General features: G+C 44.8%; 1 protein-coding gene across 7 annotated transcripts; it reads right to left on the reverse strand.

Annotated features, from left to right (window-relative positions):
- Positions 1-394: 394 nt before the first annotated feature.
- Positions 395-19,792, reverse strand: IMPA1 (inositol monophosphatase 1). Of its 7 annotated transcripts, XM_081117037.1 has the most exons (11): positions 19,317-19,729; positions 15,597-15,698; positions 14,771-14,980; positions 12,027-12,089; positions 11,530-11,663; positions 9,835-9,939; positions 8,172-8,217; positions 5,934-6,042; positions 4,754-4,862; positions 3,065-3,216; positions 395-1,805 (listed from the first exon to the last, which is right to left on the reverse strand). In XM_081117037.1, exons 1-11 carry the CDS (start codon positions 19,647-19,649, stop codon positions 1,690-1,692), a joined length of 1,479 nt encoding a protein of 492 aa, XP_080973163.1. In that variant the 5' UTR covers positions 19,650-19,729; the 3' UTR covers positions 395-1,689. The 7 variants fall into 7 exon arrangements, with proteins under 7 accessions (XP_080973163.1, XP_080973164.1, XP_080973165.1 ...); XM_081117038.1 differs by lacking the exon at positions 15,597-15,698 and having other exon boundaries at positions 19,317-19,728; XM_081117039.1 differs by lacking the exon at positions 14,771-14,980 and having other exon boundaries at positions 19,317-19,727.
- Between the last annotated feature and the right edge of the window lie 175 nt (positions 19,793-19,967).

Here is a 19,967-nt window from a genome sequence, read left to right on the forward strand (position 1 = left end):
ACAGATGGACAGGCCACACCACAGATGAACTAAATCAGATTCCCTCAGGTGGGACCCAAGCAATGCATGTTTGAAAGTCCCAAATGGCTCTGCTGGCAGCCAGGTGAGGGCTGCTGGGTAGCAGGTAAGACTATGGATCCCCCCTCTCTATGTGAGTGTCACTGCTTGTTGCCTTGAGCAGGGAAAGTCGGCTAATTAAATAATGTCTATGTGCCTCGTAAATGAGGACAATAACCTCTCCTGGGCTCCTGTGCGGATTAACCAGGATCATGGGTGTCAGGTGCTGACATTGTGTTCGACAAATGTTAAATATTAATGCTATTACTTATCAAAGAAAATGTATTGAGTAATTAAAAGAGATAAACAAAAAGGTAGTTTAAACTATAAACCTTAATGGAAATTTCAATTTGTTTTATTTAAAATGTTACTCACGATTGTCTTAATTAAAATATATTTAATTGCAAGAATACAGTATGAGATGTTTTACTGCACATGACCAACAGCACAAATGCATAACAACACTCAAGTCTTAGTATCTCACACATTTAAGGTATGAGACACGCACAAGGTAGCCCCTGCCTTGAAAACTTTTGCTCCCTCAAATATGAGGCTCACATAAGCCCATAACTAAACTTAATAGGCCTAGGACAAGGCTAAGCAATAAATAAATCTTTACAAGTATCTATGAACTGGAACAGTTTTATTTTTGAGTTTGATAAGCCCAAGACTATTAAGGAATATTTAAAAATCGAATAGGAACCTGTGGCAATGAAGTAAACGAGGAGTCTGAGAAGAAACAAACAGCTCAGTATCATCAGCTCCATGTATCTGCCACGGTCCAGCCTCCGGTGCTCAGCCAGATCAGTCTGAACACAGGGGCGGTGCAGAAATCCATCGCAGTATGAGTACTGAAATGGGGTGTCTGGAAAATACACTCACTGCAGAAATGTCACACTAAGGAGCGCCGCCTGGCGGTGGCAATGAAAATGGTAAGGAATGAAATGTTAAAAGGACTGGTAACGTGAAATACAAAAAGGATGTCTACGTAATTTTTACTTCAAAACCTGAAGTAAAAATAGAGAATGGTGACCTCTTTACTTACGTATTTATTACACCTAGGATTTGCTGCCTTCAAAATATGTTGTTTCAATGCTTATTTTTGCGTTGCTGACCGTCTGACAGGTGCTATGCTAGGTGCTACCTGTACACGGATGCACAAAGCAAGGTTCTCTGCAAAGAGAAACCTGGGCCTAGGAAGTACTCCTCATACTTCTTACAAATTCAGTGACACACGGCTTTTCAATCTAAAGAGAAATTGTTTTCCAAAAAGTTGACTTTGTAATTAAGAATGCCTATGTACATAGCCAGTCAAAATTTCAGAGGCTCATATAGACTCAGAAACTCCGAATTGTTCATTGACTATGTCGGCGGATGTGATACCCATCTCATCAGCTGCCGTAAAGTATGTTCCTACACACACTTTTAAAACAATAAACATTTCACCTATTCGTGCATACCTAGTCCTAGTAAAATATGGAACAAGGAGCAATTTTTTCATCTGGACACCAAAGACAATTTAAAGCAATCAGATTATAGGACTGAAACAATGTCCTAAATTTTCTGATCCCATCAGAGCATCAGCAAATCTGGGCAAGGCAGCAAGCGTGGCCGAGTGTGAGGCTGTGAGGATCAATCTTCGTCGTCTCTTTGAAAAGGCACCACCTGGATCTCTCGGGCTATTCTCTCGGCCAAGGTTTTGCTGCCCGCAGCTATTATTCTCCGCGACATCAAGTCAAACGGTCCACCTGAGATCAGACAAGGAAGAGGGTTACATCGGGCACCGCAGCTCTTCCTGTAGAACCAGTACAGCAATGGGTGCTACGGTCAATCACAGCATTTTAACTTGCAGTTATCTTTTCAAAATGCTCCTCTGTCACATACCCATAATGTGTAAGCTTTGGCAATACACAAATGAGTTTCTAGGCATCTTTTTTTTTTTTTTTAATTGATCTTTAGAGAGAGAGGAAGGGAGAAGGAGAGAGAGAAAAACATCGATTGGCTGCCTCCCACACGCCCCCACCAGGGCCGTACCTGACCAGGAACAGAACTAACAACCCTTCGGTGCACAAGATGGCACCCAACCAACTGAGCCACACCAGCCAGGGCAGGCCACTTTTTTAAATAACAGTTGGGGGGAAGGAGGTCTCTCAATAATACAAGGCTGAAATGTCACCTTTTTCTGTCCCACCCTGTGTGTACTTTTATTATTCCTATTATCTCTATAATGTCTGAGTGTCTATGGACAGGAAATATGACCAAAGTGCATTTTCACACCATGTTCCTCCCATTTCCTGATTTCTCTGTTGCCCATTTCCCAGACCACTGGTAAATTTTTAAGCCAGGTTCGCCCTGACTTTTAGAAATGTCACCATTGCCTGGCCGGGCATGGCTCAGTGGTTGAGCGTTGACCTAGGATCCAAGAGATCGCAGTTCAATTCCTGGTCAGGGCACATGCCCGGGCTGCGGCCTCGATCCCCAATACGGGGCATGCAGGAGGCAGCCGATCAATGACGACTCTCATCGTTGATGTTTCTCTCTCCCTCTCCCCCTCCCTTCCTCTCTCTGAAATCAATAAAGATATATTGTTTTAAAAAGCAAAAAAAAGAGAAATGTCACCATCTGTTTGAAGCATTTAACCTCTCCAGGCCCGAGGCAGCAAGTGACAGAGGCAGAGGTCCTTCATCAGCTACTACACGCTCACCATTCAAAGAGCTCTAAGGTCCACAGACCCTCTAGACTTTTCTACAGCCTCTCCAGAGCTCCTGCTGCTCACAGTTGAAAAGGCTTAGCCATTTATCATGAGGAATTCCACACTACCCTTAGCATCTTATCCTTGCCTGTACCCCGCAATGTTTATTTTGAATTTGCAGAAAATTACAAGGCTTGCTTTGCCTTTAAGAGCTGAAGTATGATACACATCAAACAATGGAAGACAAGAACCACACATGGAGGAGAGAGTCCAAGAGGCGAGAGAGGAAAATGGTTTACAGCCGCATTGTTCTACCTGTTACATCCATCAGCACCCCTCCAGCCTCGGTGACAATGATGCCGGCTCCTGCCATGTCCCAGCAATGAATGCCCATTTCATAATACGCGTCTGCAGCCCCGCTGGCCACGAGGCACATGTTGACAGCTGCTGTTCCGACTCCTCGGATCCTAACCAACAGCATTTAAAAACGAGATTGGAAAAAAGAATTCTTTCAAATAAGGTCCTCCTCCTTAACTTCAGTTCATTCTAAATGTTGACTGAGATCATCTGAACCATCTAGAGGACACATGTGAAAAAAGGTCATATCTAATTTTAAAATAAAAGTACATAAAATCAAATTACCATGGTATATTATATAAATGAGAAATCTAATCCTCACAAAGTAATTAATAACATTAAAACCACGATATGATATTTTCAGAGGAAAAAGCTGAAATACTAAATTCCATTATCATGGCTTATGTGTGTAATTACATTTGTGAAAACCCAGTAAAAAGGACTGCCCACCTTTAGTATCACACAGATTTGACTTTGCTCCCTGCTCAGCTGCTAATAAGTGTCTTGGGATTTTTTTGACTGATAAAGTCTCAGAAATACAAAAACTAAACATAGAAACACAGGAGGCAAAAACCCAGGAAGAAGTAAAACAAGGTGATTGAACTCAGAAAAGTGGGGCAGACAAGACACAGGGGCGTCCAGAATGAAGACGCGTTTCAGGGCAGCCTGACGGGAACAGCGAGCGAAACTGAATGAAGGGCCCTGAGGGAAAGCAGAAGAAAACAAGTCAGAAGGCTCAGAGAGAAAGTGGCTGCAATGGAGGATGCTGAGGAGGTGAACTCGCCTGCTGGGGCCTCTGAAGAAGGAAATGAAAACAGACCTCAACTAATATTTAAAACTATAACTCAAGAAAACTTGAAAAAAGAAAGACACAAATCTACGTGCTGAAGGAGAAAGCTCTCCCAGGACGCCCAATGCCAAAACAGATCCTTGTAAAACCACCAGACGTCAAAGATGAAAGGAAAAAAATTCTCAGAGGCTCCATGTAAATCGTGAAATAACTGAAAAGCCAAGAAAATTAGACTGGCATCAGATTTCTCAAAAACAGCCTACAAAGCAGAGGTGGCTACAGAGACAGGACGGCTCAAGGTAAGACCCGGCTGGAGCCTGGGTCTGCGCCGGAGGACGGGGAGCGCTATGAAGGATGCTTCCAGGTCAACTGGCCACAGCGAACTGGGACGCACATCAGAGAACAAGTGACATTATAAAGCCAGTAATCCACTGCGGCCGTGGAAGAGCGATCCCTGCTCAGGAAGTACCGAAATGAAGTATTTAGGGGTAAAAGGCTATGGTGTGAGTCATTTGCCTTAAGATTAAGATAGTTTAGGGGGAAAAAGGCGTGCATGTATGTAAACACACACACACACACACACACACACAGAGGGAATAAAAAAGGGTAAAACAAAAGGGGTAAAATATTAATAGGTGAATCTGGGCAAAAGATATACTGGGGGGTTTTTTGCATTATTTTATTTCTGTAAATTCTGTTACGTTTGAAATTATTTTCAAATAAAAGTTTTTTAGATTACATTAGAAAATGAGAATTATGGTACTGATCCCATGTCAATTAATAACAAATTTCAGTTCTAAAAGAAAGCTGGTCCTCAGTGTGTTAAGCCACCTGGAACTCGGGGGACGGAAGCTTACCCATGGATGGGAATGCAGAGGAGCTTCTCCATGTTGGAGAGGACAGTCCTCACGGTCTCCGGCGTTCTGGACGAGCCCAGCTCCGTCACCAAGAGTGACTTGGTGATGTCTAAAAGAAAATGACTTCAATAGCCACTAATTTAATGATAAGAATTATGGTAAAAACATTTGACACTTGCAATTCAGAATAAAACAGGACATTCTCCTTAGCCCTCTTTCTGGTTGTATCAAATTTGTTTACTTCTAAGTCTTTAAGTATTAAAATACTGATAAACTTATCATCTCTCCGTGGTCATTTTATAGGAGTCTAGCTTTTCAGGTCATCCCTCAAAAATGCAGAATATAACGAAGTTGCCTGCATGCATACTAGCTTTAGTGGGAAATTAGCAAATACCTGAAATATTTAATCACACAATTTAATTAGACATTATGAAGAGCAATAGAATAATTAAAGAGGGAAAGAGTTGTTGGTAGGAAAGTGACCACACTCCTTCGATTCTGAGATACACATTTTTTCATACGTTAACATCTTGACAATCGGGATGCATACTCCTTTGGGGTCTTAGGGTTCAATAAAAAGGAAATGAAAGTCTGCTCTCAAATTAAGTGTCTGAGGAGAAAAATTATGGCAGCGTGGGAGGATTCTGAATTTAGATGGCATTGCAAGTATCGTTACGTTCTTGCTGTGCTTAAAAAAATTTGACGAGCAAACTGGACAATGCTGGGGGTGGATTATAGGAGAAAAGTGCCTCAAACCTTGATCAGCTGTCACGCAGAAAGACTGAAATGTCCATCGTCAAGCTCACACAAAAATGTACATGTGTCATTTTTAATGATCTCAAATTTAACACACTTTTCCCTAATTTACTGTCCAATAGGTGGTCCCAGTGGTTTCAGATCAGAGCAATTCTACAAAGAACTCGGGAGGCAGTGGCTGCAATAATCCACCATGAACTCTGTCCTAAGCCCCTGCAGCGGATGCCCCAGAGTGTGGTTTGCTCAACTCCACCAGCTTCTCCGAGTCCACTACCACATTCAAACCCCAGTTGGGGGGAGAGCAGAGAAAATAAACACAATTTATGAACCAGTTAACACTTGGAGAACCCCACAGGTTAACATTCAAAAACAACAAAATATGAGTAGCTACTATGAACCGCACCCACAGCGGAGGGTGACCTACCTTCTTGCCGTGAGACCTGCAGCTTCTGACCGTTACAGAAGGCACCCTTTCCCCTCCTGCCCGTGTACATCTTGTCCTCCACACAGCTGTAGACAACTCCAAACTCCATCTGCAGACGGAAACCAGGTTCCTTACCAAACTTGGGTGTTTTTAATACTTACTCTAAGTAAGTAACAAGAAAATCTGGTATACTGACGAATGTTTTCAAATGGCTACATGGTGGGATACTGAAAAGGGTGATTTCTAGATCAATCAGAGGAAAGAGGTCATCGGACTTGACTCCCTGACTCTCATCCCAGCCATTTATAAACCCAGGAGCATGCACCTTGGTCGGCCTCCCTCCCTCTCGCCCAGGTGAGGACAGAGCTGTCCTACGCTCTAGGGTGAATCCTTCCTCCTATGTACAATTCCTCCCCTTGTACTTCTGGGGAAAGCTGCTCCCTGCAAATCCGTCTCTGGAATTTAGATTCTGGTACCTTCTCACAAAGTTCTCCCCACTACAAAACCTTCAAAATGTTACTTCCTCCTTTCCCTTCACTGCCAAAGATCAGTCTACACTTTGCCTCTCCCCTTCTTTAACCCACTGCATTTGGCTTCTGCCCTGGTCATGCATCTTCTGAAACTCCCTGCAGAGACCACCAGTGACCCTGTATGGCCAAATTCCTTCTCTGAAGGACTGGAGACTGCCAACCGTTATCAACGCTTCTTCAGTATTTAATCCAGCAGCTCCGTGTTTCTGGCAGGACTCAGTCCCCCACCTCACTCCCTAACCTATCTTGGTGTCACTTCTTTTAGGACCGTCTTCTCTGCTTAACCTCTGAAAGCTGTGTGCCTCAGGGTTTTCCATTCTCCCACTTCCCTTTTAGCCCTCTGTAGTCCTACAGGTTGGTTCCTTCCAGCCCACTAATCAGCTACCACCTGGAACTGTGGCTCCCACCAGCACCATCATCACAGGTAAGAGCCTCATCTTGGAGAAACCTCAACTGAAGAGGTCCACACTCATCACCTGATTGCACCTCGCTCCTTCCCCTTTCCCCTCTCCAACTTTATCTTGAAAATACTTCCTGATTTTGGGGTTTCGTCAGCTATTCTCACTGTACCATCTCAGTTCAGAATCGCCAGCCCCTCCCATCTAATCTCCATGTGGCTGTAATCACCTGTCACTCTGCACTTAGAAAGCTCTACAGGTTTCCACCACCTAAAACCAAAACCTCAATGTTGTGGCACAGGCCACAATCTCAAAGTATGACCACAACCAACTTTTCATCAACCTGCTCCTGCCATGTCCAGGGCTTCACCATGCGACCATCTCGCTGTGCCCCAGACATGCCATGCTCTTCTTCAAGCTGCTGTCTGATTGAAATGCATTCCTTTTCTTCATTTGGCAAACCCTTCATTCTCTACGACCCAAACCACATGACCAAATTACAAGACCCTTCCCTTATGAAGATCTCCTCAAACCACTCGTGGCGAATCGGTTCCACCCTCCTCAAGCTCTCACGGTAGGTTTTCCACCGTCTACTACATGTGATCCTATCTGTTCACAGATCTAACTTTGGCACTGACTGTGGCCCAAAGACAGGGACCGCACACAGTGCAGGGCTAAGTACACATTCTCACTGCTCAGCACAACCCCGTGGCTAATTTCATTTGCACTGACTGTGTTTTCATTTTCAGAGGCCTCCTAACTCTCTAGTGTACGTGCTGATCAAATACAGCACAAGCTCCTGAAGAAAGTTACAGAGATGATGAACAGCATTTATTGTTTGATCAAATAGCCAAACAGCAAGGCAATGCCACAGCTACAGACTGCTCTCCTGGATTTACATGCAGCAGGGGGTCAGGTTCCGGAACATACCGGGTTCCGGAACACCCCTACCCTGGCCCCACCACTTCCTGGCCTTTCACTGACACCCACTGAAGCACCCCCCGCTCAAATCTCACCTCTCCCATTAACCACTGCAGGTCATGTGTCAACTCTTCATGCACCCGACTCCCACATCCGTAGTGATGAGTAAATACTGAATTGTAGTTCAGTTACTTGTATGTATTTCTTCCTCACAACCCTCGCTCCTCAAAAAACATTAAATTTCCTTCACTGGAAAAAGTATTATAATTTTAATACTCTTGTAGCTTATTTCAAAATCAATGCAGCTGGATAAACGGAGTATAAGGACAAAGCTGAACTATGGAGACAGTTACTTTCTCAGAAAATGACCATGAATGTAAACAGCATACCTTTTTATCGACAACAAAGCCAATGGAAACAGCCACAAAAGGAAATCTTTAAAAAAAACACACACACAAATTTACCATGATAGGACTTATTTTCAATAAACATGATTTTTCATAACATAATTGCTTACAAAATTTTTCACATGGTCTCCTCCTTCCCCCCCTGAGCAGTGTATATAACAAACACCCAACCTGGAGCTTCCCATCGGAAAGGTAACCTGTTAGCCACATGGCTGCTATGGCTGCATGAGAGCCTGAAGACATGGGCTGTAATTTCTGACTCAGAAGAGGGTCAAGATAAAGAAAACAGACAAGCCCTGGCCAGTGTGGCTCGGTTGGTTGGACATCGTGCCCAGCACCAAAAGGTCGCTGGTTCGATTCCCGGTCAGGGCACATGCCTGGGTTTAGATTTCAATCCCTGGTAAGGGGCATGCAGGACGCAGCTGATTGATGTTTCTCTCTCTCCCTCTCCCTTCCCCTCTCTTTAAAAATCAATTTTTAAAAAACCTTAAAATAAAGAAAATAGACAAAACGGGTTCAATATAACTATTAAAAATAAAAACTTTTAGAAATATTTAAGTTTTTATCTTAACAAAAATCAGGCTATTCTTTACACACTGCATTATAATCTTTCTGGGTTACAATACCCCATGAGCGTCCTTCCACATTCCCACCTATCACACAGAGTCTAGATCTTGGCTTCACAGACTAAACGATTCTATATCACTAAAGGTATGTGCAGCCACAGGGCAACTTCAACTACAACATCTCTGTGTGATCCCACCCAATCAGGCTGCTCATGTTAACTCTCACCGGCAATTCCAACAGGCTCTCTTCTATACACTTCCTGCATCCTTGTATAGATGCACTGCTCATTGAGTCCCCACAGTCCTGAGGCAGGCACCACTAATATGCTCATTTTATAGACAAGAAGGAAACAACAACTGAGGCTTAGAAAGGTTAAGTAACTTGCCCCAGGTTGCAAAGCCTATAAAAGCACCCGGGTTCAAGCCCAAGTGTCTTGATCCTAAAACCCATGCTCTTTTCAAGCTTCTTCTCCTGGACTGAACGCCCTCGGTATAGACAGCCCTCCAGTACCCATCCCATGAGCTCCGTAACTGATCTCAAAGCAGCAACGGTGTTTGCTTATATTTTGTCCTGGCTCCCACAGTGGGAAAAGAATAGTGAACAGGGTACTGCACAAGTCCTACCAGCAATATTTCATCACCACTTCCATATCTGATAAAAATTCTCATAACACATTTTATTCCACAAATCATGCAATTCTCTAAAGTAGCAAATTTCAACTAGTCTGCTGCAAGAGGCACACTGGTGTGCTACGAGCATTTTTAATACATGCAATGCCTGACTATTAAGTCAGGGGCACTTACCTCTTTCCCCTTAGATTGTCAAATAAAAAAATGACAACAGCAATCACAATGGCCATCTGATGTGAATGAATCAAAATTATGCCTATATTTTTCTCTGTCTTATCGCAAAAAATATATTTTTGGAGTGCCTCAGAACTTTAGTAATTAGTTTACGTGTGCCATGAGATGAAGGAGGTTGAAAATTGCTGCTCTGTGTGCTGTGAATGGAGCCCTCTAAAGGTCCCTTCAGTTCACATACGCACAGTAATTACAACAGTAAACATTTAAAAACGCACCTGTGTACAAAGTTAGTTGTTCCATCAATAGGGTCAATGATCCACGTCGGGTTGTCGGTTAAGACACTTTTCTCCCCAGCGGCCACGGATTCCTCACCAATGAAACTAAAAGCAAGAATGACTTTACACCACTTTCAACAAGTTTCCTTAGCCACAGAGTCTACTAGAAAACATAAAAGTTTACACAGCACTTTTCTATCGTCGCTCCTTCTTCCTTCAGAATGATGAGGGTGGGCAAACTTCACTTCCCCAACCACGTGAAATGCAGCAGGACTGAAAAGCCTGCGACACGCGCCAGGCTGAGCGAAGGCTCGAGCGCCCCACACCTGAATGGGTGCTGGTGGCAGGTGGGAACTTATTGGGGAGTGTGATGGTTTTAAAAAGATGCCCCCAGTTCTCTCACCCTCCTCTCTTCCAGAGGCAGGCTGAACGCTTCATGCCTTGAGTGTGAACTTGAATGTAGTGACTCGTTTCTAAGCAACAGGACAAAGCGGAGGGCCAGTGTGCAAACCTGAGGACTTGTTCCCAACATGGCACTGTGGTTCATCTTATCATCCACTTTGCTCCCCTCTTCCCTGCCATGCCCTGGGGAAAGCAGGCGCCCCTGTTCTGAGCTGCTCTGAGGAGAGGCCCACATGGGAGGAACTGAGGGGAGCTGCCAACAGACCTCCCAGGAGGAAGAGAAGTCACCAGAAATCACCTAGGTGAACGGATTCTTCGCCCCATTAGAGGCCTCAGATGCCTACAGCCCTGACCTACAATTTGCTATAATGTCATGTGACACTGGGGCTAAGCTACTGCCATATTCCTGGCCATAGAAAACTGAGATAATAGATGCTTGTTGTCTAGAGCTGCTAAGGTTTATGGTAATTTGCTATGCAGCAACAGATAAGCAAAATAGAGAACATTAAATAAGTCAACAGGAAGGCAAATCACCCACCAAAATTACTGTGTCTACCTGTCTTCCTAAAACACGCTGTGCAATAAATCTTGGGTTAATTCCGGAAATGGTGTCTAAGTTCATTGCTTTCTTTCCTTTTCTACTTTCATTTTTATATTTTCCCTTTATGAACTGTCCTAACAATCATTTTTGTAATCTTTTATCTCTTAGCTGCACACCTTTTCATTGAGAGGAAGTGTAATGATTTAGCCAAGGCTTTACAATGACCAGGAAGAAGCAGAGAATAATGGTGCTGCAGCTTTAAAATGACGACAGTGTTTCTTCTCTAGCTGTGCCTGTGACAGAGCCCTGACCTTAGTGGTTTCTTTCAAATTCCCTAAAGCTACTGCCTAGAAAAGTCTGCAATATAGTGATTAAAACTGAGCTTCTAAATCATTCCTGTGGCAGACCTCTGCCACAGTCTCCCAGCATCCAAACACTCCTCATACTATGAGGGAAGCTCAATATCCCGTCCTGGCTGCGCCCCGAGTTCAGCAGGCAGGCGTCCCTGCCAGGATCTGTAATCATAAGCTAACGAGGCACAGGAGTAAAGAGCAAGGCAACCAGAGGCTTCGGCAGCCGTGGCTCCTGTGAGATGTTCAGGTCCCCGTCTCAAAGGGCTGCTGAGCCTCCCACACATTCCTTTCCAGGTTAAGTTAACTCACGTCCACTTCTGTGTCTAGAATCAACATTGCCTCGTATATTGACTCCAACTAGGTTCTGTTTTTATCATTTGGAATTGAAGTAAGAAATACCTGTGTGATGGGTACTTTTCCTTTATGAAAGAAAGAAGCATCTTTTCAACTTTCTGGTCTGTCGCAGTTACCAAGTCGGCTGGAGAACTTTTAATCATAACGTTCATTTCATTGTTCAGAGCTTCACGAACTACCTAAAGAGATTGTTTGGTAGCAAATAGAAAAGCGTAAGTAATTTTAAACCAAACTGAAAAATGAAATAGAGAAAGGGTGTAAGACATTCAGTCTGTCTTAAATGATATTCTTAAAAATTTCTTACCAAACAGTGTTTATAAAACAGCCTTTAGTGGTTATGTCATTCTAGGTACAAAATCATAGAACCTTACATCTATTTTAGGTTTACAACTGCCATTAAAAAAAGTTAATGACATAAAATTGGAGTACTCACTCCATTTACAGTGTTTAGTGAAATGAAAAGCAACACAGGTGTGTTTAATTTAACATGACGGCCACAGGCTGCCCACTCCGAAGCATTGGTGACGCTCGGCAGTTCGTACCTCTCCAGCTCGCCTTGCTAGGGTGACCGCATAGTCCATGCACTCCTGCCAGGGATCAGCCATCTTCAAAACAGATTTAACACATGTCAGGATACACGAGTGACAAAGTCTTAATCACAGAATAGTTAACAAAAGCATCTCAATTAGCAACATACTTTCATTCAGGATTCTCTTCCCTTTCCTGATTCTAGTCAATTTTTTTCCCCCCAAGATTCACTGGTAGACCCAGTAAAAAAAAAAAAAAAATTTTACCTAAATTACTCCACTTCTTTGTGGAAACATTTTTCATAACAAAAAATACTCTATGAAAGTGTCTGCCAAAGTGACCACAATCATGTCACATTTAAAACAACACTGGTTTGGGGAATGGAGGACACAGAAATATTTTCAAAGGTAGGGGTTCAGAACAAGTCTCCCCTAACTGTGCCACTCTGCACCTGGATTATTTTGAGCTGAAGGCCACGGAGGCTCAGCAGACAGGAAGAGCTTTTACTGCCCCCTCACCTCCAGTGTTGTTTCTGTTTGGAGGAGGCAGGACAGTTAAGCTCAGAGACTGGGTTTCATCTTTGCTAGGACAGGTTCGCTGTGGGAACTTCACAAGCCACCAGCACACAGGATAATATCTCCTCACAAGCCAAATAAAGAAATGACACACTCCAAACAAATCACAGATTAATCTCACTAGTGATCCTGGCCAGGGAGGATGGAATGAAGTCCCAAATTAAGAGAGGTGTATCTTTTTATACCAGGAGGAGGCACTTGGCAGACCTGGAGAGAAAATTCCAGGACTAAAATACAGTAATAATAAAGCAAAGAAGAAATTTCTCTCCCTGAGTTTCGGAGAGGAAAAAACCCGACATATTTGAGGGTTTGCTGTCTAGCTGTCCCCTAACTGCTGAGGAAACTAGAATAACTCTGGAGTCTGTACTCTGAACAGTGAAGCTTTTCAAGCCATCAGACTCAGAAATGCGGCATTATTTATAAAGCAACCCGAATTATGTCACCTTCACAACTGAAAATAACTGACAGAGCTTCACCTTGAAGACTCATCAGGAATCCCTATCACAGGTGCTTACAAGATAGCAAAGGGCGAGGGGCAGACACAGAGCTGCTTCTGCTAGCTGCTTTTTCTTCCTGAGAAAAGCATTTAAAAATTTACAAAGGAAGCCACTTTTTGAGTTACAGAAGTAACTGCTTAGGGCGCTTCAAGAGCTGCTTCCAAACCTTTTCTTCCATTCTTATTTACTCCCATTCATGTCTTTCAGGCTGAGCAGAGGAAGGCTTTGCTCCCCTCTCCCTACCTAACGGCACTGAATGCCCAGCATTCTTCCCGCCCCCCCCCCCCAAAGCTGCCCTTTCTTCTGGGGATTCTCCCCCAGAAGTCATCATTCATTTACCATCCAGAACTACCTGCTGAATACCGTATGCTATGCACTGCCCCACAGTTCACACTGACTCTCTTGTGGTGACTCGGATATTAATCAAAGCATCGGGCTACGTGCAAAATCTCGGATGTGACAAAGGCAAGAAGAGCAATGAGAAGCATGTAACAGAGAGGAGCTCTGACTGGCTCACAGGCCTCAGATAACATTTCCCTGGGGACGTGACAAGTGAACGGGCATTAACTAACACAACTGCAAGACACCTGGAAGCGAAGAGGGGCTGGAAGGCCTCAGGTGGCAGCTCCATCAAGGGAAATGGGAGGGATGAGGTTGAGGCGAGAGCAGGGATCGGCCTGTGCAGGGCTGGGAAGAGGACTGATGTGAACCCCAGAGGAATCCTGTCGGGGCCACTCAGCATGGACTGGGGGTTGGAGGGGAGCAGAGTGGGCAGATCCCTTCAGGAATTTAGATTTACAACCCAGGAGTCCAGAAGACACCCGATGGCTGGCTTACACCTGCGGGGCGGGGCTGGGGTGCAGGAGGTATTTGCCTCCAGAGGTAGCGTTGGGGGCACTGAGTAACAGGCTGGATTGGGGATATGACGGACAGGAAGAGCTTAACACGCCCAGATTTCCCTCGATGGCAACTGAACAGATAATGGTGACATCTACAGCAACAGGGAGCAACCGAAAGGAGTCAAGTTTGGGATTTGGGAAGGAGGTCAGGAGAGCAGGAGTTTAATTAGTGGAGGACCAGGGGCCTCCGTGAAGCCAAAGGGACACGTCTATTAGGCAGCTGGACAGAGGGATCCTGAGCTCCGGGGAGGGGTGTGGCCCGCAGGTGGAAATGTCAGTCACCAGAGGAGGGAAACCGAGTCCCCGGCCCGAACGACCCAGACTCCGACACGCCTTAATTTCGGTGACCGGTGCGCTTGCCTCGCCTCCCCGGCCTCTCCGGGTCCATTTCCGGATGGCGGGGCCGCACCTGACTCACCGTCGCTTCCCCAAACACCTGAAGCACGTCCCACTGCTCTCTCCGGCCCCCGCCTGCCCGCGGTGGGGGTCACGCCGCCTTCCTCGCCGTCACCTGCGTGTCCCCAACAGCGCGACTGCGGGCCCAGGGGGCCTGCACGGTGCCTACGCGAGCCCGGGCTGCGCCGGGTCCCCGAGCTCCCTCGGAGGCGGCGACAGGAAAAGCGGGCTTGTCCTGCGGCAGCTGCCGCAAAGGTACAGGGAGGCCGGTGGGCGCGGTGACTCAGGGCGACCCCGCGGGCCCCCGGCGCCGCGCCCGCCCCGCGCCGCCCGCCCGCCGAGCCCGCCGGGACCGAGCGGGGTCGCGGGGTCGCGGGGACTCAGCTCTCACCTCGGGCTGCAGGGCGTCCGCTCGCCGGCCGCGGGCGGGACCTGGACTCGGCTCTTCCGGAGGCACAGGAACGATCCAAGACAGGAAGTCCCGCCCCGGGGGCGTGGCTGCTTCGGCCCCGCCCCGCCGCATCCGGCCGGCTTGAGGCTCGCGGATCAGCGGCTCCTGCCTCGCCGCTGGCGCTGACTCGCTGCCTCCTGCCTGCACTTTCTTCGGTTCATAAAAAAAAATTCCTCTTTATTCTGCTCACCCCTTCTTCCACTCCTTCCCCTTTTCCCATTTCCCTCTTTCTCCCTTTCGCTTATTCCAGACTACTCTTGACAAAACACAAATTGCAGGTATACATACAATTTTGCAACTTTTATTTGCCAAACGTATACTAGGTAGTAAACATATATATATAATCATATAAATTATATATATAAACCATACACACACACACACACACATATATATAAAACAGGTAGACTGGTGATGGCCACAACCAATCGCCCCTATCTCAGTAATTCATTTGTTTACCATTTAGTGAGGACTTAACATGCTTCAGACAATTGCATTTTTATGTGCATTATTTTGCTTAAACTTTGTAACAGTTTCATGACAAAGGTACAATTAGCTTCACCATATGGATGAGGAAACTAAGGTCCAGGGAAGCTGTTTGTCCTCAGGTCACACAGCAAAGGCAGAGGGTGGGACACACCGACTCAGAGTCCACTCTTGGGAACTCCATGGAACAGCGAGGCTACGTTGTGTGAGACACAAGAACTAGTCTGAGGTCCTTAAAGTCTTCAAATAACAGCTCTGGCATCATGGGATACAGTCTTACCATTTTAATGCAAAAAGCACTGCACAGATCCGAGATGTCCAAGCCACAACAGGACCAGGAAAGTGTGGTGTTCGGCTCCTTGCTTGTGAAGAGATTGCTTCCCTTTATTTTATCAAAAAACAGGGTGTTGTCACCAACACATTGAAGATGAAAGAGCTCTCAGATGAATGACCAATTCTCAAACCTCACAAAGAGCCAGAATTTTGCTTTTATTCTTCTAAAGATGGATGCCTTAAGTATCTGAGTTGAATACCTTGATTTGTCTAGCAAAAAATGCTTCTGTGTTCTTGATAAAAAAGAAGAAAACTTCAGAAATTAGCTTTTTTGGTTCTTTGTTGTCAGACACCTTAACATAAACTCTTGCCAATTTCATGGTAACAAGTGTTGATTCATAAGCAAATAAAATGTTCCAGGCATTTGCAGAAATGTCGTCAGCATCCTCTTTAAACCTCCTTTAAATTAACGTGGTCCACTCATAGACAGAAGATCAAGTATCTGATTCTCTCAAATTAAAATCACTTCAAGCTTTCTAACTCAAATGAGCAGGAAGTTCAACCTTTTTCTAGGGACCTCAGCTTCTACCTCACAATTATTCTCAGGTAACTCTGAGAGTTTTTAGTCCACAGAGGCTGTTCTGCTCCCAAACATCTGCCAGAAAGTGACATGAAAAGTCCTCTAGTGCACCGGGTGGTCTAGCACTCAGCTCTGGTTTTTGCTGTGTGGCAAACTGGTCACACAAAATCCAAAAGATTTTTGTCTGTGAATGGTCCAGGTGGCTGCAGGGCACTCAGTTCTTGGTACATTGCTCCTCAAAGGGGCAATTTTTAAAGCTACATTTGCAGTCATTGTTCCCAATCCCAAAGATCTACCATGCCGAGGTGGTTGGGAGGTAGGGAGGGGCCGGGTTCCAGCCCCATTCATGTAGTGTGAGAACAAAACCTGCTCTCTGGTGTGGAGTCCAGGTCATAGTTCCACACTTCACTAATATCAAGTTCCCTCAGAGGGCCTTTGATATCCCTTTTCACCATTTGACTTCATCCAAGAGAGAGGAGCTAAGTATGGTAAACCTCAAAATGGAAAGGAGGAGAGATCTGAAGCCCCTGACTCCTCCCCAGACACCTGACTGTACATGGAGGGGCTTCTGGGGAAGGATGGCCTTTGTCAGCTAGAGAGTTTTCTGGTCATGCTTCTGCAAGGGTAAAAGGTGCCCAATTGCCCTGTATTTGCACTTGGGTATCTTGTTAACCCTACTTATTCCCAAGAGATGACTGCTTATAAATGGCAACTCCTTTCACTAAAACAAACGAACAAACAAACATAAAACAGGTTCACATCACAAGACTTTCTTGGGTAAGAGTTGTTTAGGAGACTTTGATTTAAAAAAAATTTACATGTGCAATGTGCAGGTCATCAGGGGGCAGAGTCTCCCAGGTAGCTAACGGCACTTAATGTTTTGACGTAAAATAGGCTGGGGCTGCAGATATTGGTTAAGTCCCTGACTTGCCCTGTCATGCCAACAGCTTTCCCAAATATAGAAACATACATCATAGAAATGTATACTTGGACAACGTATCACAGAATCCTCTCTCTTACAGGATGAAACTTAAGACTGGCCTAACCCTCTGCCTCTGAACCCTTTTCTAACCAATCACAGTTGTGTAAAGTACTTGGTATGAACTCACCAATTAGGCAGCATGCTTTATGCATCTCGTTCTTTAAAAAATAATAACTAAGTAACTTCATTCCAACCCAAATTAAATAAATTTTATGTAAAAATCTTCATTTTTCATGATACATCTATAAGAGAAACAAAATATATTCCAAGCCCCATCCACGCATTTTCAACTGCTTTTAACATGGAAGACCAATCGGATACACATAGTAATAGTAATGATGAGTTCACTTGTGTCAGGCAGTGCTCTGAGAACCTTGTCCCTGTTAACTCATTTAATCCTCACAACAATAGCATGAGGTAGGTATCACCCCCACATTCCACATGAATTTAGGTAGAGAGAGAGTAAGTATTTTAACCAATGTTATCCAGCTGGTAGGTGACAGAGCTGAAATGGCAGACCCAGGCACATCTGGCTCCGGAGCATATGACCTTGACCTTTATAGATATTACTGATTAATTAATCCACTAAATGTTTAATGAGCACCTATTTTGTTCAAGGCATTGTGCTAAACACCACAGGGAATTCAAAGAATATGAGGTCCTGCACTCAAGAAGCCCATGTGTTGGTTGCTTCTTTAACTACAGCAATCACATGCCTCTATTCTCATCAGCCTGAGCCATCTTTGCTCCCCCCCATCTCCCTGCCCATGCTGCTAGGTCCTGGAATTTCATGCCAGAATCCTAGACTCAGGAGTTGAGCAAGATCTTAAACTTCAACTGAATCTCTTCACTTTACAGATGTGAAAACTGAAGTGTGGAGAAGTGTCTTGCCCAAAGTCACAAGGTTAATGATAAAGTCCGACTAGGAAGGCAGGTCTCTCATCTCCTGGTCAGTAGAATATGCTCATGGAAATATATATGTTAAATTTGTGCAAGCTTAGTTGTATTTTCCACTCCTAAGTGGAGTTTCTGTTGAAAGGACTCAGCAGTAAGAGACTCCAAGTGGACAATTACCATTTTATAAAGCAAATAACATCCAGCCACCACGATGCCGAAGCCCAACTTTCATGTCTGGGTGTTTGCACACTGAAGTTGGGGAAATTACAAAAAGAGAACTTTGGGTATCTTACTGGCTGGCAAACTAATTACCTAATACTATGAGAATTTACAGAATGTCTGTTACATGGACACCCCTGCCATAAAAAGTTGGGATATTCTCCTAATCACTACAGGAGGTGTTTTTTAAATTGCTCTTTCCCACTTAAGAGACTGTCGCGAAGTATATTCAAATCCAACTCCATAAAACATTTCCAGACCAACACAGCTGCAGTGGTCTCTTTCCCTGAGCTCCTGTGCGATAATGACTATATTATGGTAATGTGCGTACTCTGATATTGTATATGCCTCCTCCCTAGTGTCAAGTTTGCAGTCAGGTCATCAGTAGGTGGACAGCAGGCCTCATTTTAGATATTCTTTGAATCTCCCACAGTACCACATTCCAAGTGGAAATGCTGCCATGCTTTGATTGCTAGATCAGGGGAGATTTTTTTTCTTTTATCTTCTGTGATAAGGGCACATCTTTTCTTTGCCCTGTAGAACATGAGAATCAGTAGCATTTCACACCCAGAGCATATAGCCACTGTGAAAGGAGCCACAGAAGCTGCGTCAGCTTGGGACTGGGAGAGAGAGAGCTGGATCATGGCCAGAGCTAAGACGCTGTTTAGTATCCCACTTTCAATAGCAACAGTTTTACACACAGGGAGAGGCAGCCTCGAGATTGTGGCAAGGGAGTACCCGCAAAGCAAACCCAGAGCAGGAACTAGGGCACCCAAGAGAAGCACCTCTAGATTAATTGTCCTTACAAACACTAACCCCATTCTGAAGGTCAAATAAATCCCCACGGACATTAAAATAAAACTCAGAGGTCTAATGATCCTCTCCAGGACGTTTGCCTTTTCAGGTATTCTATGCTTCATGACCATTCCAGCTGATATAGGTACAAGTATGAAGAGAAGTGTTGACATAATTTTCAAAACAGGAATATGGAATGTACCAGATAACCCTAAGATCCTACTGTACAGGTAAGAATTGGCAGGCATCATTACCAGGGCCAATACTGTTGATGTGCATGTCATCAAAATGGCCAAAGTGATATCTCCTTCTAGAAGCAGAGCAAAGAGATAGCCCCCACCGCCTCCTGGACACGTGCAGGTCATTACAAACCCAAAAGCCAGTGCCTCGGGCAATGCCAAAATCTGAGTCAAAAGAAATCCACAAAATGGCATCAGAAAAAACTGGGTAACTGCCCCCAGAATTACTGGCAAAGGTCTCTTCCATACTGCTTGAAACACCTGCGCTTCAATCTTGCAACCAAATGCGCATTTATTTAACAGTATCATTGGCAGAATAAGCATTAGGATGTTTCTATCCACATGCATCGATGCCTGGAAAAGGCCGGCTGCTCTTTGTTTGAGCACTCGGACTCTGACATTTTTTATTTCTTCAATGAGTCTTTCTTGCCTACCTTCGGAATCCCACAGTTGAATGGTCAGGTTTGTCTCTCCTTCTTCCTCTGTCACTAGCTTTATGATGAAGTTTGTGGCATCCGAGGTGGTCTTGGTCACATTCACCACCTGCAGCATTTTAGGGTCTTGGAGCTGCACAGAGAGGTGGCTGGCGTTGGGCCGGTTGTCTCTGTAACTTGATCTGACGAGGACGGCTTCTTGGGTCTTTGTGAAAAACAGGATGTCAGTCTT

The sequence above is a fragment of the Miniopterus schreibersii genome, assembly GCF_964146895.1.
Source record: "Miniopterus schreibersii genome assembly, chromosome: 17".
Taxonomy (NCBI): Eukaryota; Metazoa; Chordata; class Mammalia; order Chiroptera; family Miniopteridae; genus Miniopterus; species Miniopterus schreibersii.